The following is a 22,861-nucleotide window of genomic DNA, read 5'->3' as shown; positions in this document are numbered from 1 at the left end:
CAGCAGACCGCCAAGACCTGTCGTTTCTTTATTTACAACATCCGTAAAATCCGCCCCTTTCTTTCCGAGCACTCTATCAAAACCCTCATCCACACCCTTGTCACCTCTCGTTTAGACTACTGCAATCTGCTTCTTGCTGGCCTCCCACTTAGTCACCTCTCCCCTCTCCAGTCGGTTCAAAACTCTGCTGCCCGTCTCATCTTCCGCCAGGGTCGTTTTACTCATACTACCCCTCTCCTCAAGACCCTTCACTGGCTCCCTATCCGTTTTCGCATCCTGTTCAAACTTCTTCTACTAACCTATAAATGTATTCACTCTGCTGCTCCCCAGTATCTCTCCACACTCGTCCTTCCCTACACCCCTTCCTGTGCACTCCGCTCCATGGATAAATCCTTCTTATCTGTTCCCTTCTCCACTACTGCCAACTCCAGACTTCGCGCCTTCTGTCTCGCTGCACCCTACGCCTGGAATAAACTTCCTGAGCCCCTACGTCTTGCCCCATCCTTGGCCACCTTTAAATCTAGACTGAAAGCCCACCTCTTTAACATTGCTTTTGACTCGTAACCACTTGCCTCCACCTACCCTCCTCTCTTCCTTCCCCTTGCACATTAATTGATTTGCTTACTTTATTTATTTTTTGTCTATTAGATTGTAAGCTCTTTGAGCAGGGACTGTCTTTCTTCTATGTTTGTGCAGCGCTGCGTATGCCTTGTAGCGCTATAGAAATGCTAAATAATAGTAGTAGTAGTAGTAGACAGAAGAAATCCTCTCCTCAAAACCTTCAATGCCACCCCCGAACTGGCAGTAAGTTTTCAGCATTAAGGACAGCAATTAATTCTGTGCTCTTGTCTGAGCATTGGAAGGGAATACAGAGTAACCTCATTAACATCCATTTTCATACATTTAAATACAATTTTTTTTTCTTCATTTGAAGTTATACATAGGAGCGACTCGCACACCACGGAGCCGTTTCATGGCTGAGAGGAGTGGTCTAGTGGTTAGACTGGTGGACTTTGGTCCTGGGGAACTGGGTTCAATTCCCACTGCAGGCACAGGCAGCTCCTTGTGACTCTGGACAAGTCACTTAACCCTCCATTGCCCCAGGTACAAATAAGTACTCGCATATAATATGTAAGCCGCACTGAGCCTGCTATGAGTGGGAAAGTGTGGGGTACAAATGTAAGAAAAATAAAAAATAAAAATACTTGGATGATAACCATATCTGATATAATATCATATAACAAATAATTGGATTTACGCCATCAGCCGTATTTTATAAGACTCCTGATGAAGGCGCATTTCAGCGCCGAAACAGCGCTGTGTCGGTGTTTTTCTTGGAATAAAGGTTTGATTTTCAACATACGTCTTCTCTGGTTTCTTGGAAGATCCCTCTTTCCTATTCTCTGCTTTGTGCATTTAAAGGAAAACCACCTAAAACATAAGGGTGTGTACTGGTGAGAGAGGCTAAGCTAAATTCCACTTACTTTTGTCAGGACTGCAGTGTGCTCTTCTCCACAGCTAATATACACAGCCTTCTGACTACGCAAGTGTTTGACATGGCACGGAGATGCTCGATCTGCACAGAAACAAGCACAAGGCATTTAATAAAAGTTAGATGATAAAACAGGTATCCCCTACACAGTCTGGGAGGCAATGTATATGGTTGCTGTTAGTAGATTCCCAGGGGATGAAATGTTGAGAGGGCATTATCAGACCCGCCAAGTTTCCCAGTTCCAGGAGGAAGATTTTAGGCCAGTTCTGGATCTCTAACAACCCCAGCTTGATGCTCTATGCTGTACACCATCTCGGATGAATTGCTTCAAAAGCCATGGTAAGCAAATCCTAATTAACGATGGGACCTGCAGAACTGGTTTCAATGGGTAAAATCAGGGACTACAAATCCTCCTGGCTCAAATCAAATCTCCTCTACCTGAATTCTACCAAATGTGAACCTATTCTTTTCCCTTCCTCCCACATTTTCTACCCAGCTCCGTTATTGGATGGCCACCCTCTTCCTTCAAGGAATCAGTAAAAGATTCTGGGTGTCACCTTTCATAGTCATATCACTTACAAACCCCAAATAGATAACTAGATAACATTCTTCATTCTTCGCACTCCTATCATAAACACTCTGTTCGTCCCTTGCTTCCTGCTTCCCTTCTGCGCCCCCTTATACTTTCTCTTGTTATAACACACCTTGACTATTGTAACTCACTGTATGCTGGCCTACCCCTTCACTCCCTTATGTGTCTTCAACTTGTCCAATCCACTGCTATCAAATTAATTGCAAAATCTTACTTCAATAACCTGCTTATTTCCTGTACCTTGCTCTATTACCTCTGCTCTGCAGACAATCTTCTTACTCTCTCCCCACCCTCCCTTCTCCACCTCAATATCTCCTGCGACTCTGCTTTCAGGTATATGGGCCCTAAACTTAGGAACGAACTGCCCTGCAATCTCATGAACCAACCACCATTTTCAGCTTTTAAACAAGCTTTAAAAAGTCATTCGTTCTCTTCAGCTTTCCCTCAGTTCCACCGTCTCCAAACCTACCACATATTCTCTTCTATTCTCTCTTGGCTTTCAGCTTTATTTCAACATTGAAAACCGTGTAGACGCTTATGTGCAGGACTTTGACAGTATATCAAATGCAATAAATATAAATAAAATAAATCACCATACCTAAATGGTTTATGAAATGTTTCCAATAGGAAAATCCCTCGGGATGTTGTCCCAGCCTCCAACACCCCAAGCTTTCCTCACCCATTCCCACAATAGTGAGGGGAACAGGCAACCTCTGCAGGACTCCAGGGAACTTGACCTGTCCCTAGTGTTTGAAAAACACAATATTGAAGCTCCATCCCCCACTGGCAGCAATGCATTTGGAGGACTCCTGCTCAGCTTACAGGGAACACAGCCCCTAAACCCATCCCTAAGAAAAAAACAAACAAAAAAAACCCCACAACAACTTGTGGTTGTGGTTGAGTGGAGGAGTGGCCTAGTGGTTAGAGCACCTGTCTTGCAATCCAGAGGTGGCCTGTTCAAATCCCACTGCTGCTCCTTGTGATCTTGGGCAAGTCACTTAACCCTCCATTGCCTCAGGCACAAACTTAGATTGTGAGCCCTCCTGGGACAGAGAAATATCCAGTGTACCTGAATGTAACTCACCTTGAGCTACTGAAAAAGGTGTGAGCAAAATGGAAATAAAAAAAACTTAATACCCATCTATAAAGTACCATCCCAGAATGTCCCTATTAGGGGACCTGCCACGTATATATCACCCCCCATCCCCCTTACCCTTCAAAATGACTCTAAGGAGCTAGAAGTAGTATATAACAAGATATATATCTTATAATAACCAGCAAGGATTAAACGTAATCATCCTAGAACAGTGGTTCGAAAACCTGGTCCAGGAGGCACCCCAGTCAGTCAGGTTTTCAGTATAACCACAATGAATATTCATGAGAGATTTGCATGCAGTGGAGGCAGTGCAGGCAAAAATAGAGGAATTCCAGTTTTAATGATGACTAAAATCTGAAATGTCTAACACAGATGTTTGCAAGTATAGTCATAAAAACAACACAGCGAATCCAATTGAGATGGCAGACCTTTACTGTAAATAAGGGCACACAGCCTCCATCAAACAGGCACCAGTGGTGTACAGTAAATCAACACATCTCAGCCATCTCCTAGTAAGTACACCACATAGCCACTATCAAATGTATACTCAGGGTTAGAGAGTCACGCCTAATAGTATGATAGCCACGAAGCCAAGAGTTTTTTTTAGTATCTAATCCATGGCTTTAGTCTCAAAGTAGTCAATAGTGCATCGCAGAGTGAAGGAAGAAAACTATAACTCTAATACTGATTCCCATAGAATACCTTCCAAAATCAGCATTATTGCTGGGCATCATCTTAGCATTCAAAGCCTCATTCCAGGTGTACACAGAAGAGAGGAATAGACATATTTCAAGTCTTGGAGGAATTCTGCTCCACTGTAGCAAGAAAAACCTGTGCATCACCAACTTGCTCAAATAGTTGAGTGCGGCCATTATACGTGACTCAAAGCTTCATGGGATAAAGTAAAACAAAGAGAATTTGCTTCTTATATAAAGTTGTGCAGATCAATGCAAATGATCTGTGCAATTGTTGAACATGTTGAGAATAATCCTGGAAACAGAGCACTGTCTTGTTCTGGTAGAGTCAGCGTCTGGCCACATTTAATTGCATGAAGTTCCTAATCGATAAACCCGCTCTATACAAAAAATTGAGTAATTGCTCTCCAAGATTCAACCACAATGAGAATCAAGTTTCCAAAAATTCAAGCAGGTCTTTGTCCATGATAGATTCTGGTAAACTGACTGATCGCAAATTGCAGCTTGATCGATTGTCAATATCAACAAGCTATTGTTCCAGCTCGAGAATCTTCTTCTTCAATTGTTTGTTCCTGCGCCATTGTATTAGTCCGGGCTTCCAGCTCCGACGTGTTCTGCTGCCCAGTATCTAATTCCAGACAGATGCTATCTAAGCATTCGTGGACTTCTTCTGCTTGATCATATATTTGTGCAAGTTTTTTTTATCCAAGGCTGCTTCAACTGCCGCTGTGATTTCCGCTGTCCATACTGAGCTGATAGAGGGACTGGGCAGGTTATGGTGGTCGGCCATTTTGTTATCTGTAGGCCACAGATTCTCCTGGTCTTTATGAACTGATTTAGTTGCCTTTTCTGTCATCCTCGAGATCAGCAATACACCATTCAAAGCTCACAGCTACCCTGTATTTGGTGCAGAAAGTCTCAAACATAACTGAATAGTTGAGGCAAATAACTTGCCTATTTCTAAGAAGGGTCGAACAGAACTCGGCGTTTCAGATTCCTATCCTTTGCATGGTGACACAAGAACAAGAGGGAAGGCTTTAAAAGAAGGGTAGTTGTTTTAGCCTGGTGTGCCACCTGTCTCTATCAATTTTGCTACCTTATAGACTAACCAATTTATTGAGGCATGAGCTTTCAAGGACCAGAGTCTGCGTCATCAAATTCATGAACTGAAGTTCAGAACATGAACACATAGCCAGGAAAAAAAAAAAAAAAATATATATATATATATATATATATATATATATACACATATACATACACACATACCGGTACATACATACACACACAAATAAAGTGTGTGTGGGGGGAGAAGCAAGAGAATGGCTGCATAGCTCAGTTAACTGACAGCCCTGGCATCTTCATTCTGCCAAACCCTGCCCCTCCCCCTTTCATGTAACTTCCTGTTTCCGCAGGAGCACAGCAGTGGGAAGATGTCGGGGATGGTGCAGGTAGCATTAGGTGAAATGCTGCTGGTGCTTGGGAAGGAGAAAAAACACCTTTAAAAGGTATATGGGGGAGGGTGACCTGAGAGAGAGAGGTGAGAGCATACCAATTGGGGGGTGGGGGGGTATAACCTGAGAGAGGGCATGTGTGCTGAACCAAAAGTTTGCTCAGGGCATCAGAGACCCTTGAACCGGCCCTGACAGAATAACATGCTGCATATTGCGCACTATGATCCATCTCACTGCTGTGGAAAGAGAAGCCTCTTGTGGCTCGGGGGCTTTTGTTTGCCCACCTTTATTCTAAAGTGAAGAGCACATCAACATTTCACGCCTGGACTTACCAATCCTTGCAGATATCTGCTTTATCCTTCCCCATGCCACTCAGCAGGGTGTGATAATTCAGCTCTGAGAAACAAAACCTGCCTGCCCATCTTCCCCACAAAAACGTTTCCATACCTTCTTCATCGCCGAGTCCCAGCTGGCCTGCATTATTCCGGCCCCATCCGAACACGGCTCCTGATAGAGACAGAACAAAACTGTGCGCCCCTCCTGCAGCAACCTGAGCCAGGGGGATCCCCTCCAGTGATGTCACTCGCTGAGGGCTGGCCTGGGAGCTAAATCCTTTACCCAGACCCAGCTGTCCATGCTTGTTTTGACCCCATGAGAACAGCTGTCCATCTGTGGAAAATAAGAGGACATCAATACTAGACAACCAGAAGGGGCAATGGAACATGAGCGAGGTAATCATTAATTCGGCTAAACCTCAAGACATGCTTTTTCAACTCAAAAGCAAAGGCTAGTGTGATTCAGGAGCACAATAACATTATACATTTGGTAGACACAGGGCCGTGCTAACCCGGTAAGCGAGGTAAGCATGGCAGGGGGGGCGCTTCCCTCTGGGGGGCGCCGCCGCACCATGCTCACCTCGCTCGCCCTCCCGCAACATCCCTTTTCTTTTTTTTTCTTTTTAAATTTACCTCCGTGGTGACGGTTCCGGCAGCGCAGCGTCAGGGAAGGAGGCGGCGCTCCCGACGTCTCTAGCCTTCCCTTCGCTGTGTTCCGCCTTCTTCTGACGTCAAGGATGACGTCAGAAGAAGGCAGAACACAGCGAAGGGAAGGCCAGACGTCGGGAGCGCCGCCTCCTTCCCTGATGCTGCGCTGCGCTGCCAGAACCACCACGGAGGTAAATTTAAAAAGAAAAAAAAAAAAGAAAAGGGATGTTGGGGGGAGAGAAGAGGGTGGGCAGTTGAACAATGGGAGCGGGAGGGCAGGGGAGAAACGACAGCATGGATGCGAAGGGGGGGGCATGGATGCGAAGGGGGGGGGGGGAAGAGGGCAGGCCAGGCTGGGACATGGGAGAGAGAGGAGCATGAATGCGAGGGGGGGTCATGGAAGGGAGAGAGGGGAATTGCTGGAAAAGGATGAATGGAGGGGGCAGGGCTCAGGGAGAGAGGGGAATTGCTGGATAGGGATGAATGGAGGGGGCAGGGGACAGAGGAGCATGGATGGGCATGGATTGGGAGGGCAGGGCTCAGGGAGAGTGGAGAAATTGCTGGACATAGAGGGGAGGGAAGAGAGATGAAGGAGATGAAATGAGGGAAAAGGAAGAGAGGAGAAAAACTGCACATGGATGAAGAAAATAGGCAAAAGCTGAGGACCAGAAATGAAGAAGAAAGGAGGAAAGGAAAGAAATAAATGGAAAGGAAGCCCTGGAAACGGCGTTAAGAGGACAGATAGCAGCAGAATCAGATACTGGGCCAGCATGATCAGAAAAAGAAAGTCACCAGACAACAAAGGTAGAAAAAAAATCATTTTATTTTCATTTTAGTGTTTGGAATATGTCCACTTTGAGAATTTACATCTGCTATCTTATTTTGCAATGTATAGCAATCTGTTTCTAAGAATATTGCTGACAATTCCTGTCAGTGTGGCAAGTGGTGAGCGATCATTTTCCCTGGGGGGGGGGGGGGGGGGCGCCGCCGCCAACTGATAGTCTGCAGGGGGGGGCGCCAACTGATAGGCTGCAGGGGGGCGCCAGAGACCCTAGGCACGGCCCTGGGTAGACAACTGATACCTGGATGTTTTTACGTAAACTGATTTTCAGCACCAACACAAAATTAAATTATGGCAGTTAAATTCAGCCGCACAGATTGCTGGTGTTCCCTTTTGAAAACATATACAACATTTGGTCTTCCTAACATTAATTTTATTAGTCATTTATATTATAAAACATTGTAACCTGAACTAAAAAACACATATTCCAAACTGTGCACATTATAATACCAGTTCAACCAATAAAATAATGACTTTCCTTCTCTGCCTCCTCTCCAGTGGCATACATACTTTGGTTGCCACTCGGAGTGGAGCACTTCCCTCCTTTCTCCAAGCAAGAGGGTGCGCGCTGAGCAGTTGCCCGGCTGTCGGCACCGCTGGTCCCCTGCCTCCTCTGACATCAACTTTCTGTTCCGAGGCAGGGGGTCCAGCAGAGCTGACAGCCACGCTACTGCTCAGTGCACCCCCTTGCTGCCGGCACACGAGGCAGACTGCCCCACTGTCCTGCCCTTGGTATGTCACTGCTCCCCTCCCCTCCACGCTATCCACCTTCCCCGCCCCCCCCCCCAACTTTATTTAGCTTGGGCCCTGCTTCAACCCTCCTACTAACCGTTAAATATATTTATCCAACACCTCCCCTCAAAATTCTCTGCCCCTTACCCCTCTTGGATAATTAATAGAACGAAATAAAATACATCACCTTATTTTCATAACTTAATACATTTTTTGACAAGCTTCTGAGGGCAGAACCTTCTTCGGGTCGGGTATGAACAAAGATAATATGAAAAGAATTCCAATAACAGCTCAAGGGAAAGGTAGGGGTGGAGGCGGAAGTGGATGGGTACTCAGAAGGTGATAAGAGCACTTGGAATACCACAAAACACAATTTGTGACCTTAAGAGAATTATGAAAAATGAAAAGGTTATAATCACCTGATCTAAAACTGGATGCCAGAAAAGAAGATATAGTGGTAAAATAGAAAGACACTAGAATGGCATTAATTATAGAAGTGTCTGTCCCAAGCGATTACTCAGGATCCTCAAATACCAAGAAATGCAGTGTGGCGGAAAGACAGCAGAAAGAAAAGCAGACCCTCGTAGTAAAACAAAAATTTTATTCAGCGCAGATACATAAAAACAGCACACAACTTTTCTCTAACCACCAATGGCTATATTTCACCCTCTCAAGGGCTGCGTCAGGGGCTTAACATGAAACCAGCAGAACAGTCCAATGTTTTTCCTGTCCGATTAGGGCAGTGCAGCACTGAGAATAAGGCTCACAAGCAGTGAGCTGTCTTTCCCAAGCAGCTGCAGCCTGACACAGGCTGCTCACAAATGCAGTGTTAGATAAACCCACAAGAAATAGGAGAATTCTTTTTTTTTTTTTTTTATTTGTACCCCGCGCTTTCCCCAGTCATGGCAGGCTCAATGCGACTTAGGTACTTATTTGTACCTGGGGCAATGGAGGATTAAGTGACTTGCCCAGAGTCACAAGGAGCTGCCTGGGCCTGCAGCGGGAATCGAACCCAGTTCCCCAGGACCAAAGTCCACCACTCTAACCACTAGGCCTTATGCTGCAGGATCACTCCTCAGCACATGTATACATCCCAGCAGTTAAATCTATCAATAAGTAAAAGGTGTCACTGGTATACTCGTTTATTAAGTTGCAGTTTTATTCATTAGGGGGCCTTTTCACAAAGGCGTGCTGAAAAATGGCCTGCGGTAGTGTATTAGAGTGTTTTGGGAGCGTGCAGAATTATTTTTCAGCGCACTTGTAAACAATGCTTTTTTATATTTTTGGTGAAAATGGACGTGCGGCAAAATGAAAATCGCTGTGCGTCCATTTTGGGTCTGAGACCTTACTGCCAGCCATTGACCTAGCAGTAAAGTCTCACATGGTAACTGGGAAGTAATGACCTACGCGCATTCGAAAATAAAAATTATTTTTCAGACGCACGCCAAAAATTAAATTACTGCAAGAGCCACACGGTAGCTGAGCAACTCCATTTTGGCAGTGCGTTAGGTGCGCATAGACGCTTACGCAGCTTATTAAAAAGGCCCCTAGATTATTTATCTACTACTGATAAATAGATTTTTCGGGATTCTCAGAACTGGCATATCCCTAAAAATCTATTTATCAGTAAAAGAAGATTAATAATCTAACGAATAAAACTGCAACTTAATGAATACACCAGCGACACCTTTTACTTATTGGTATAAAAATCCCAGCAGTTAAATCTATGTGCACAAATGCAGTGTGGCAGAAAGATACAGAAACATTGGGTGCCACAGGTTTGATCAAAAAGAATTTCCAAGAGCACCTGGATAAGTTGCCTACACATGTTACATCTTATGACCGCCAGAAAGCAGATCTCTAGCACCATGCAAGTACTATGGTGAGCTTTAGCAGTAAGTTTCAGAGACTGAGATCACACGTCACATACCCTGGCTTAGAAGAGAGATTCATTACTGTCATGGTATGTACAAAAATAACCCATTTGGAGAAACTGCCCCCCAGTAAAGGTGACACCCCTGTGGGTGAGCATTTTTCAGAACTTGGACACTGCATCAGAAATCTTATGGTCAGAATAGTAAGAGATTAACTTAAAAGGTCTTATGTTCCTGAAATGTTTTAAAGTTAAAGATGAAATATTTTGACACCCATCTGACAGGGCTTAAGGATCTGGGTTTTCTATTACATTATAAATTAGCTTCTCTCTTCTATGGGAAATTATAGCAGCTTGATGCGAAGTAGCTGCAAACTGAAAACACCAAGATGCACCAATCATTGACCAGCAGAAGGTCAGACTGGGTCACAATAGTAATACGGAGTGACTATCAGAGAGGAGAAAGTATTGTGGATGCTGTGAACCCACTTTAAAAGGTAATACATAGAAATAAAATAGAAAGACCACTAAGGAAGATAAGGTGATATTCTTTTTTTTGTTTTTACTGAATACATTTTTGATACCCTTTTAAGGGCAGAATCTTCTTCTTTAGGTAAGATACAAGCAAAATATATGTGAAATACAAAAAGCATTCCGGAGGGAAAGCAATCACAGAATAAAGTAGTATATGTTTTATAGATCTCTTCTTACCCCACCACAAACTACTTAATTTGTCTCCTAGTCCTACCATCCTACCTATCAACCTTGCAATTTGTGACTGTCTCTGGGAAAAGGTGACTGAAGTCTCAGATCTGAAATATTGAGAATGGCTGATTTTTCATGTTATGGGTCCATAAGCTGCCCGCAAGGGTTACATGTTTGAACTTTTGTAACTTTTTTTTATTATTTTTTTCACATAAAAGGATGAGGTCTGGACTGTTGCATTACAAATTGTTTGCTCTTGCAGAATTCATTAAAACCTCTTTTTTTGTGTGTGTTTCTGGTGACTTTAGTCACTTTTTCCCCCAGAGATGGTCACATTTAGACCCAGAACCGCATCACCTTAAGAAAGGTCCACCATATATACCTGTAAGTACCTGTTGCAGCGTATCCTTTCCAACATTCCCCCAAAGTCCCCAGGAAAATTCACCTGAATCTCGCTGGGGTCAGGCAGCAGCAGAACAGTATTTTGTATACACTCTCTCTAAATAAGCATGCCTATAGGCCCCGGATCCAAGAATTTTTCTCCAGGTGGCTTCTGAAAATTCTTCCCACTCTCTCAGATTTATATTAAAAAAAAACCACTCTACTTTCTAAACACCCATAGCATTTTGTGATAGCCTCCTTGGGAGTATTCATCAATTGCCCTAAACCTTCCAAGTTCCTTAACCAACATGTTTACGTTTCTCTGCTGGTTAACTTTGTCACAAGCAATTCCAGACTAAGTAGGAATCAGCAAGACACCCTGTTGGCCAAAGTGGGGCAGAAAATCACTGAAATGAAGTCAATGACAGACAGCAGATAGAAAACCACAAGCATGCCACTCTTTTTCCTGCCCTCTAGAAAGAATACTACAGATCACAGAATCGGCCGGGAAAAGCAGGAGTGCAAATGCTCGTCTGCTCCGGGCACAAATTTCATTATAGCTCAGATAGTTTCTCTCGATTAACACTAAGGACAGGACGTCCTGATAAAACACCATCTCCTCACATCCCTTGCTTGGTAATTTCTCTGCATTCCTCCCATGTTCCTCTTTTCCTAAACTTTCAACCATCCTCCCTACAAACCACAAGCATGTCAATTCCACCTTAGGCAGCACCCAAGAGAGCTGCTCTGCTCTCCCTGCCTCAGGGTTTCCTCACAGAGCAGGACAAAAGAAGGAGAGCAGAGCTTGTTCCCAAAGTCAGCTGATATTCATGGAAAGGCACAGTTAGAAGATTCATTAAATGGCATCTATAATTAAATAGATTTGGCAACAGATTTTGTGTGGCCTCAATTCAACACAATTTTGCATTATACATGCTGCAATCAACTCAATTCAACTTTAATTTTAGAAGATTCATCTATTGAACAGCTAAAATCCTTTATAATCTTTATGCTTAGAAAAATGTTGAACGCCCCAAAGTCCTGACCATCCAACTTATATTTTTTACAACCCTGTGACCCAAACCCAAGTCTTTCATGATCCTCTTTTGGATATCTCCTTACAGGCTCTGTCAGAGCTATAATACCCTGATTCATAAATAATGTGAAATTACCTCCATCGATAGTTACACAGCTTGTACTTAATATATATTATCATACCCTCTGCAAGTGCCAAAGTGTGCCAGCTACCACAGGAAACCTGGAGGACTCTCTGACGATTCAGTTTCTTTATTAACCTAAAAGCAGGAAAAGTCTGTTAGATTTTTTTTTTTTGGGGGGGGGGGAGGAGGAAGGGTAAGATGAGGTTTGTTTACTTCTCCGTCTTTTTGTTAAAACCCACTCTGTCCTGATAAACTATGATCCCAACACCAGCTCGCTAATGACTACAGAATGGGGAAACAGCCATCAGCACCTCCCTCCATTAATCAAGGCTCCCTGTACACAGACAGACATCCTCTCCCTACCACAGGGCTTCAGATGCATTATTTCTGAATCCCAGAAGGCTGTGACAAACAGACGATCCACACCCTGCTACACACAGCTGTATATAGGGCACTGCCATGAAGTCATGGGGCAGACAAAGGTTTCCTAAGTTTCTGCTGTACCTGAACGCTGGCTAACCCTGTTCACTGCCATGCTGAAAGAAATAGGAAGAACCCTGTTGGCATTGCACAGTGCTGTTCAATACCCACCCACAATTCAGATAACCTAAGTTGAACAAAGAAACGTTTATAGAAAATAGCACAGCTCTGGCCCTTGGTCTCACCATCAAGGTGGTATCAGCCTAAATTTGATGTCTGTGGGCTGTTGGCTTATCACTCTTACATGTTAGAGAAGCATTGATTTGAGTATCAAAGGCCAGAGAAGCAGACTCGTGAGGCCCAGGTGTTGAAAGAAAATCATACCTACCTGTAAAAAGGTGTCTTCAGATCAAAGATGCTATACAAACAAAAGGTTGGGAAGTAGAGGTTTAGAGGGAGACACACCCAGAGGGATTCCATTCTTGGCCTGAATCTTAACACCCCATTAACAGCTGCACTGTAATCTGTGCCAAGTGCTGTACATTTGTACAATCTTTCCTTTTAGATCAACAATAACATGTTTCTGTGTATTATTTTGTTGCACCCACTGCTTCTGAAGTGGACCCAGGATCTCTTAGGACTATCCAAAGCACAGTACTTACTTATTACATCCCCCAGCTGAGTCTCTGAAGACCATCATTCTGTCCACTCCTCCAAAGGTGTCATCTCCTTCCAGAATCCAGTGTAAGAGAATACTGCTGGCTCATGCAGAACATGTAATGTAATGTATTTTTCCTCTCGTTCAGGGAAAAGAGAGGCCTACAGGTGGAATTCAGGCCTCCTACATGTTGCTGTACTGCATGATCTACCCACTGGGCTAGTCCAACTGACAGTTCTTATTAAGAAAGATCACCTGGTGTCATAGCATTGCCTTGCTGACTGGTACAGGAACCCCTCTTGAGGGAGAGAGAAGACAGATATGTGTATAGGAAGGATACAGTATTCTCAGCCTCCGAGGGGGAGGAAAGACCTATGGTCAAAGAGTGACTTTTGAGAATATGTTCCTGCTCCTTGGAGATATCCATGAAGATGAGTTTCAACTTCACATGTGTCTCAAAAAGCTGGAAGTAGAAAAAAGGCAACGAACTGCTACTACTACAACTAAATCATTTCTATAGCGCTACTAGGACGTATGCAGTGCTGTACACAAAACATGTACAAGATAATCAGTACTCAACAGAGCTTACAGTCTATTTAAGACAAACAGAACAAATAAGGGATTAGGGCAGTGGTTCTTAACCAGTGTGTCCCCAAGAGGTGGGAAGTGCGTCATAAAAAGCATTTAAACCATCATTGACTGCAAGCTGGGAAGACCAGCAGTCTTGAAAGTCAAGTTCTTGAAGTCCAAGTAATTGGTCCCTACTTCTGCTTCCCTACAAACCCCAATAATAATATTTCTGCCACCAGCCCCAAATTAACATTTTGCAGGTCTGCTGTCCACAGGTTGTGTTTGCTACATAGTTTCTGAATAGCATATATACAGGTTTTTGTGTTGCTGTTACTAAGGTGACAATGGAATTTGAATATATATTTTTTGTTGTATGACAAGTGAGAAATCTGGGACTGATGTGTTGAATACAGTTTTTTGATATGGCATAGGCAAATTCGTACTAAACTTGCAGTTAAACAATGACATATTTTAAGCGTACTTTGTTCAGTTATGAATTTTAGTGTGTCATACATGAACATTGGCAGGTGTATCACAACAGAAGAAAGATTGAGAACCACTGGATTAGGGAGTTATTGTAGTAATAATTAAATAAAACATGGGTACTGAACAAGTGACTAGGAGATTAAGAGTTAAAAGCAGCCTCAAAAAGGTGGGATTTAGCCTAGATTTGACTAGGGCCAATGATGGAGCATAAGATACTGACTTAGGAAGTCTATTCCAGGCATACAATGCAGCAAGATGAAAGGAAAGGAGTCTGGAGTTGGTGGTGGAAAAGAAGGGTATATAGCTGCATAGGAACAGGGATTGTGGGAAACCCAGAACTATGGCTTCTGAGTCCACAGGAATCCCACAGGGATAGAAGAAGTCTCCACGGATTTCCCATGGGAGAGTACGCCAAATCTCTGGTGATGCCAAAACAAGGCTTGGAGTACACTGTGAGAGGCTACTGGAGCCCCAGAATGAGGATTGGAATATACTGAGGCCCAGATGCATCAAAAAGTCCCAGTAAAGAATCGACTGTTATTTCTACCTCGGTAAAAATTACTGAGTTGAAAATAGTGAGGGATGCTCAAAAGAATTGGCATGCAAATGAGTTGCTCACAAAAACAGCGAGCAGCTCGGCAGAGAGGAAGCCCAGAACACAGCAGCCAGGCTCATCCTCGGAAAACCAAGATACGAAAGGGCGAAACCACTACGAGAGAAATTACATTGGCTTCCACTTAAGGAACGCGTTACTTTCAAAGTTTGCACACTAGTCCATAAAATCATCTACGGCGAAGCCCCAGCGTACATGTCTGATCTAATAGATCTACCACCCAGAAACGCTAAAAGGTCATCCCGAACATACCTCAACCTCCACTTCCCCACTTGCAAGGGCCTGAAATACAAGACGCTACACGCGTCAACCTTTTCCCACATGAGCACGCAGGCCTGGAATACACTACCGCGCAACCTAAGAATGATTAACGAACAAGCTTCCTTCCGAAAACTACTGAAGACGTACCTGTTTGAACAAACTTACGGAAAGAACCAAAACACATAGAGTCCATACTCACTGTTCACCAATGCAACATACATCCACTTCAGATCCCTCATCCTGTAATCAATTGTCCCACTGTCTCCTCCCAATGTTTCTATGTTGATGTCCCATTGTTATATTCCCAATGATAATCGAATGTCTCACACAACTCTGTACAATGTATTCCATATTCAAGTTGTTACAAATGTATTTCTATTATTCATATCTTATTGTAAGCCACACTGAGCCCGCAAAAAGGTGGGAAAATGTGGGATACAAATGCAATAAATAAATAAATAAATAAATCCGAGCATGTGCAGAACAGCTAATCGCTAAGAGTAGCTGCTCTGTGCATGCTACAGCAGTCTTTCATACATGAATACAAGCTGCATATATGAAAGCAGTGTGTAGCTTTTTTTTTGTATTGTTTTCAAACTTTTTTTTTTTTAATTGCTGCTACATGCATGTTACAGATGTCTTTTATACACGAATACAAGCTGAATGTATGAAAGCTGTGTGTGGCTTTTTTTGTTTTAATTGCTGCCAGACTTTTGGCAGAACTACAGGCAGAGAGGGAAGCAAGGGAGAGCAAGGTGAAGGAGAGAGTAAAGGGCTGCAGTGCATGCTAGGCAGGCAGGGGGGCGGGCTCTAGAGATGCTACAACTCTCCTCAGCCAACCGGCAGCTGTGTAGTGGAAGTGAATTTTAAAGATTGTTTTTCAACTCTGCCTTGACCAACCAGTGCACCTGGGGTCTGTATTTGCGATTAGAAGTAATTCTGTTTAAAAAATTATTGTTTAACGTTGATTGTGTGAAAATAAGTTGGAATGTAGAATATAAGACACAACTCTAATTAACTTGTTATGTGAAGGGAAAGGTGGAGCCTGTTTGCAGTTCAGACTGGCCACCTGAACTTGGAAACATGTGACCACATTCCCACAGTATGGCTTGTTACCTATTCTCAAGCATTCTGTAATTTTCCTTAGCTATGAACATGAGTTCTAAACCTAATAAAAAGGGGAGTTTCTTTCAGTGAAATGGGGAGCTCGTCTGTGAGTAACGTACGAACTGCGCAGAGAACCATATTTCATGGTCAAAAAAACTTCTGGCTTTCGCTGTAAAAAGGCCCCCCCCCAGCTGATAAGAGCCTGAATGATGTAAGGACCAGTGATGATTGTTTTATTGCTTCTTTTCCTTGTCTAGGAACTCTTAGCATTGCTTAGATGTAGAGACCAGTGATGTAATGATTGTTTATAGATAGGTATTGTTTCTTTTTAGTTATATAGCTAATCATTGTATATAGCTTAATCATTGTAGATTTTAAAACCTCTAATAAAGGTCTCATTAACCTAACACGAATCCAAAAGAATCCACACTAATTACTGAGTAGTCTGTGTTAGTGAAGCAGGCTGTAAATCCATAGCAGTAATGGGAAGGAAATAGTAGTACAGACAGCTCCTGATCATCCATAGGCGGTCCTTTCTGTGCATCACTAGGAAAATGTTTGTGCATCACTCGGAATGCACATTTGAATAGTAATTCGTTCATTATAACAACTTTGCTTACAAATTTCGTTAGCTGCTACTGTGACAGTAAGAGAGCTCGCAGAACCCTTTTGTACATGTCTCGCTGAACTCCGTGCTCGCTAAACTGGCTAGAACCAGTGTAAAAACCATGTTGCTGGCTCGTTAAATTTTGTACATCTGGGTGCGAGTGAGACTGTTGGAGCACCAGCTCCACCGCTGCTTAGAAATAAAGGCTTTGCTGTTCTGCAAGTACAATATACATGTTTGCTCTAAGCTGTCTCAAAAATGTCAATGCCAAAAGATTAATCTAAAATGTTTTGAGTATTTAAGAATAATTGAAACTACTCTAAAAATAAAATTCCCCATCTCTTTTTTCCTTTGCATCCTTAGTGCTGAAAGTACATTCCATTATATGGAAAGAATGGAACCAAATGAACTTAGCGGTGCTTAGATGGCAACTCTATTAACTGAGAAGCAAGGCCAGTGCTAGGCAGACTCCTAGATAGCTGGACAGATTTGGATGGGCTGGAGTGGGCCTTTGATGATAGCTTCAGTAGTTGGAGAACAAGGTCAGTGCCGGGCAGACTTCTATGGTCTGTGCCCTGAAAATGGCAAGGACAAATCAAGGTCAAGTATGCATATGTAGTATCACATCATAAGAACAGCCATGCTGGGACAGACCGATGGTCTATCCAGCCCAGTATCCTGCTTCTAACAGTGGCCAATCGAGGTCACAAGTACACCAATCCCAGGGCAAGCAGTGGCTTCCCCCATGTCTATCTATGTTTATCTTGTTGGGCAGACTGGGTGGACCTTACAGGTCTTTATCTGCGATCATCTACTATCTAACTTGCAGGTACGGGAGGAAGGAATGGTTCTTAGTGGGAATGGGTGAAATTTCTCTCCCCGTGCACCTCTAAGAAGGGTACAGAGAACAGAGACTTACCAGATAAATGGAGTTCCTGGGGAAAGATGTGGGTAAAGAAAAAAAGCAGAGATACTGAGGAGCTGCAGAATGAATGCACTTGTAAAACTCAGTAAGAGGAGCCAATGAAGCAACTTGAAGAGAGGGGTTATGTGAGTATAGTGACTGCAGCAGAATTCTGAACAGACTGAAGTGGGGAAGGGGGGGGGGGGTTGAGTTATAAGTACATAAGTAATGCCACACTGGGAAAAGACCAAGGGTCCATCGAGCCCAGCATCCTATCCATGACAGCGGCCAATCCAGGCCAAGGGCACCTGGCAAGCTTCCCAAACGTACAAACATTCTATACATGTTATTCCTGGAATTGTGGATTTTTCCCAAGTCCATTTAGTAGCGGTTTATGGACTTGTCCTTTAGGAAACCGTCTAACCCCTAAACCCCTACTAAATGGACTTGGGAAAAATCCAAGTTTAGTGAGAGACCTATGAGAAGACTCGGTGACGTTACAGAAAGGCCCAAGTTTCAGCCCACTTGTCTCACCATCTAAAACTGAACATGGCCAAGACTGAACTTCTTATTCCCCCCCCCCCCCCCCCCCCACCATAAAACCTACCTCTTTTCTCTTCTCCCATTCTCTTGCGAAGATACTTACCTGTAGCAGGTATTCTTCGAGGACAGCAGGCTTCTTATTCTCACAAGTGGGTTGACGCGGTTCCATGTCGCCCGGTTCAGCAATATTAACAGAGGAAAAGTCTAGAGCTTTGAGGAGCGCGAGCAACGCTCCAGTTCGCATGCGCGAGTGCCTTCCCGCCTGCTGTGCAAACGTGCTGCCTCAGTTTAATTCAAAAGCAAAAGAAACAAGGAAATATATAAGAAAAAGACAACTCCAAGGGGAGGTGGGCAGGATTGTGAGAATAAGAAGCCTGCTGTCCTCGGAGAATACCTGCTACAGGTAAGTATCTTCACTTTCTCCAGGTTCACCCAAAACAACAAATATTGGTCAATTGGGCCTCGCAATGGCGAGGACTTAACGCAGATTAACCCGAAACTATATACAATTTGAATGAAAGTGCAGCCTGGAACAAAATAAAATGGGCGTAGGAGGGTGGAGTTAGATTCTAGACCCCAAACAGATTCTGCAACACTGACTACCCAAACCGACTGTCGCATCCAGTATCCTGCTCAAGGCAGTAGTGAGATGTGAATGTGTGGACCGAAGACCATATCGCAGCCTTGCAAATCTGTTCAATGGAGGCTGACTTCAAGTAGGCTATTGACGAAGCCATGGCTCTCACATTGTAAGCCATGACATGACCCTCCAAAATCAGCCCAACCTGAGCACAATAAGCAAAGGAAATGCAATCTGCTAGCCAACTGGATATGGCGACCCCCCCCCCTCCTGTTAAGATCAAAAGAAACAAACAACTGGACGGACTATCGTCCGCTCCATGTCAAAGGTCAATGCTCTCTTGCAGTCCAAGGTGTGCAAGCTGCTTTCACCAGGGTGGGCATGGGGTCGGGGAAAAATGTTGGCAAGACAATTGACTGGTTCAGATGGAACTCAGACACCACCTTCAACAGGAACTTAGGGTGTGTGTGGAGGACTACTCTGTTGTGATGAAACTTAGTATAAGGTGCATCCACTACTAAGGCCTGAAGCTCACCGACCCTACGAGCTGAAGTAACAGCCACCAAGAAAACGAGCTTCCAGGTCAAGTACTTCAGATGGCAGAAATTCAGTGGCTCCAAAGGAGCTTTCATCAGCTGGTCGAGAACGACATTCAGATCCCATGACACTGGTGGAGGTTTGACAGGGGGCTTCGACATAAGCAAATCTCTCATGAAGTGAACAACTAATGTCTGTCCAGAGATAGGCTTACCTTCTACATGCTGATAAGCACATTGCACTAAGATGGAGTTGGTCTTAAGACTAGACTCGGATAAGTGTAGAAGATATTCAAGCAGAGCCTGTGTAGGACAAGAAAGGGGATCTTTGGCCTGCTGTCACACCAGATGGCAAACCTCCTCCATTTAAAAGAATAACTCCTCTTAGTGGATTCTTTCCTGGAAGCCAGCAAGACCTTGGAGACACCCTTCGAAAGACCCAAGAAAGTGAATTCTAGGCTCTCAACATCCAGGCTGTGAGAGCCAGAGATTGGAGGTTGGGATGCAGAAGCGACTCCTCGTTCTGTGTGTGATGAGGGTCGGAAAACACTCCAATGTCCACGGTTCTTTGAAGGACAATTCCTGAAGAGGGAACCAAATCTGACGCAGCCAGTAGTGCGCGATCAGAATCCATCATAGTTCCGCAGTCTTACTTGAGTTTCAATAAAGTCTTTCCCACTAGAGGTATTGGAGGATACGCATACCGAAGGCCTGTCCCCCAATGAAGAAGGAAGGCATCTGACGCTAGCCTGTTGTGGGCCTGAAGCCTGGAACAGAACTGGGGGACCTTGTGGTTGAATTGAGTGGCAAAAAGATCCACTGAGGGGGTGCCCTACGCTCAGAAGATCTTGCGGGCTACACCCATATTTAGAGACAACTTGTGAGGTTGCATTACCCTGCTCAGCCTGTTGGCCAAATCGTTGTTTACGCCCACCAGATTAAGTGGCTTGGAGAAGCATGCCATGATGGCATGCCCAAAGCCACATTTGGACGGCTTCCTGACACAGAGGGCGAGATCCGGTGCCCCTCTGCTTGTTGGTGTAGTACATTGAAACCTGATTGTCTGTTTGAATTAGAATAATTTGATGGGACAGCCGATCTCTGAAAACCTTTACAGCATTCCAGATTGCTCGGAGCTCCAGGAGATTGATCTGAAGATTTGTTTCATGGAGGGACCAAGCTCCCTCCATGGTGAAGCCCATCTACATGAGCTCCCCACCCCAGGAGAGATGCATCCGTCGTCAGCACTTTTTGCAGCCGAGGTATTTGGAATTGAAGTCCCAAGGTCAAATTGGATCAAATTATCCACCATTAAAGGGAGCACACAAGCTCCAGGGACACTTGGATGATGACATCTTCCAGACCTCCCATGGCTTGATACCACTGAGAAGCCAGGGCCCATTGAGCAGTTCTCAAGTGTAGATGTGTCATGGGTGTAATATACACTGTGGAAGCCATGTGGCCCAACAGTCTCAACATCTGACGAGCTGTGACCTGCTGCGATGTCCGAACCTTGGAGCTTGGGAAAGAAGGTTGTCCGCACGCATCTCCAGGAGGTAGGCCCGGACAGTCCTTGTGTCGAGCAGGACTCCTATAAACTCCAATTGTTGAAGCAGATGGAGATGGGACTTGGGGTAGTTGATAACGAAACCTAGTATTTCTAGCACCCGAATAGTCATCCGCATGGACTCCTGAGCACCGTCCTCCGAAGTGCTCTTCACCAGCCAGTCGTCAAGATAAGGGAACACATGAACTCCCAGTCTGCATAGCTATGCTGCGACTATTACTAGACACTTTGTAAAGACTCTGGGAGCTGAAGCGAGGCCAAATGGCAACACAAAGTACTGAAAATGATGCGTACTCAACCGAAATCGAAGATACTTGTGGGCTGGATGTATTGGGAAGTTTGTATAAGCATCCTTCAAGTCCAGAGAGCATAGCCAATCATTTTCCTGAATCACAGGAAGAAGGGTGCCCATGGAAACCATCCTGAATTTTTTGCGGACTAGAAATTTGTTCAGTGCCCTTAGGTCTAGGATGGGATGCATCCCCCCTGTCTTTTTCTGGAAAAGGAAGTACCTGGAATAGAATCCCTATCCTTCTTCCCCTGGTGGAACGGATTCGACCACATTGGCCTTGAGAAGGGTGGAGAGTTCCTCTGCAAGTACCTGCCTATGGTGAGAGAGGAAAGAATGTGCTCTCGGTGGACAATTTGGAGGTTTGGAAATCTAATTGAGGGTGCATCTGAGTCAGATTATTTGAAGAACCCACCAGTCGGAGGTTATGTGAGGCCACCTCTGGTGAAAAAGCATTAACCTCCCCCCAACCAGCAAGTCATCCAGGATGGACACTGACAGTGGCTATGCTCTAATGGAGCCAGTCAAAAGTTTGTCCCTTGCTTTTGCTGGGGAGCAGCAGAGGCCTTGGGCGCATGCTGTTGATGAGAACGAGCGCGCAGGGGCTGAGCCTGAGCAGGCTGGCGAGCTGCAAGAGAGTACCTAAGGCCTAGAATAGGAATAGGAGGCACTACACAACCTACCAAAAAAACTTCTGGATGAGGAGGCAGTTGCAGAAGATGCCCAGCGGGAGAGAAGATATAGCATCAGTATGCTTCCTGATTTGGTCAGCGACCTCCTCAACCTTCTCTCTGAAAAGATTATACCCCAAGAAAGGGGCATTTGCCATCCTCTGTAGACCAAATGGTCCAGGCCAGAAACACACAGCCATGAGAGACTGCGCATTGTTATACCCTGGGCAGAGATTCTGGATGCCACATCAAAAGTGTCGTAAGTGCCCCTGGCTAAGAACTTGTGAAACGCCTTCTACTGCTTGACCAACTGCTGAAAGGTCTCAGTCTGCTTCAGAGGGAACACATCGACCAAATCTGACAGATGCCGCACCGAATTCCGCAAGTAGATGCTCTTGAAGAGCTGGTAAGACTGAATACGGGTGATGAGCATAGCGGCCTGATACATTTTCCTCTCAAATGAGTCCAGGGTTCTCGCTTCTCTGCCTGGGGGAGCCGAGGCATAGTCCATAGTACTCCTGGCCTTTTTGAAAGCGGCATCCGCCACCATGAAGTAGTGGGGTAACTGAGAACTCACCAACCCAGGCTCCCTGTGGATCCAATACTGGGTATCAATTTTCTTGGGGATCACAGGGACAGACAGAAGAGACGCCCAGTTCCTAACGAGGACTGCCTTGATTAACTCATGGAGAGGAGCCGTCACTGACTCCTTAGGAGGGGAGGTGTAGTCCAAGACCTTGAGCATCTTGGCCCTGGGCTTATCCTTCACTGCTTACAAAAGAGGTGAAGGAGAGGCTCTCAGGTGGAGACAAGCCTCTTCTCAGGTGGAGGGGAAGGCTCAGAAGGGATCCTATAGTCAGTGACAGCTCCTCTCCATGAGGTAGGTTTTCAGGCTAACCCAAATAAACATGCATAAACTATTTTTGCATTCATTGTATGCATTTATATCTGGGATGGCACAAAATCTTTCCAGAATGTTAGGCTCAAGCACTGGAGCTCCCCACTTCTGGTGTACATGATAGTAAATTGGAGGCAGCACCCTATCAAA

The 22,861-nt window shown here is 44.6% G+C and overlaps 1 protein-coding gene across 5 annotated transcripts in view; it reads right to left on the bottom strand.

The window, feature by feature from the left end:
* The window catches only part of HERC3 (HECT and RLD domain containing E3 ubiquitin protein ligase 3), a 164,582-nt gene that overhangs the window by 101,918 nt on the left and 39,803 nt on the right, over positions 1 to 22,861 (bottom strand). For all 5 annotated transcript variants that reach the window (XM_030190680.1, XM_030190683.1, XM_030190684.1 and 2 more), the window contains exons 4-6: positions 12,060 to 12,136; positions 5,774 to 5,995; positions 1,485 to 1,576 (exon numbers count right to left, since the gene is read on the bottom strand). In XM_030190680.1, the coding sequence (XP_030046540.1) occupies positions 1,485 to 1,576; positions 5,774 to 5,995; positions 12,060 to 12,136 (391 nt within the window). The remainder of the gene's footprint in view (positions 1 to 1,484; positions 1,577 to 5,773; positions 5,996 to 12,059; positions 12,137 to 22,861) is intronic.

The sequence above is a fragment of the Microcaecilia unicolor genome, chromosome 2 (assembly GCF_901765095.1).
Source record: "Microcaecilia unicolor chromosome 2, aMicUni1.1, whole genome shotgun sequence".
NCBI lineage: Eukaryota > Metazoa > Chordata > Amphibia > Gymnophiona > Siphonopidae > Microcaecilia > Microcaecilia unicolor.
The sequence above is the reverse complement of the archived record's forward strand: the minus strand, read 5'-3'. Positions and strand labels throughout refer to the sequence as shown.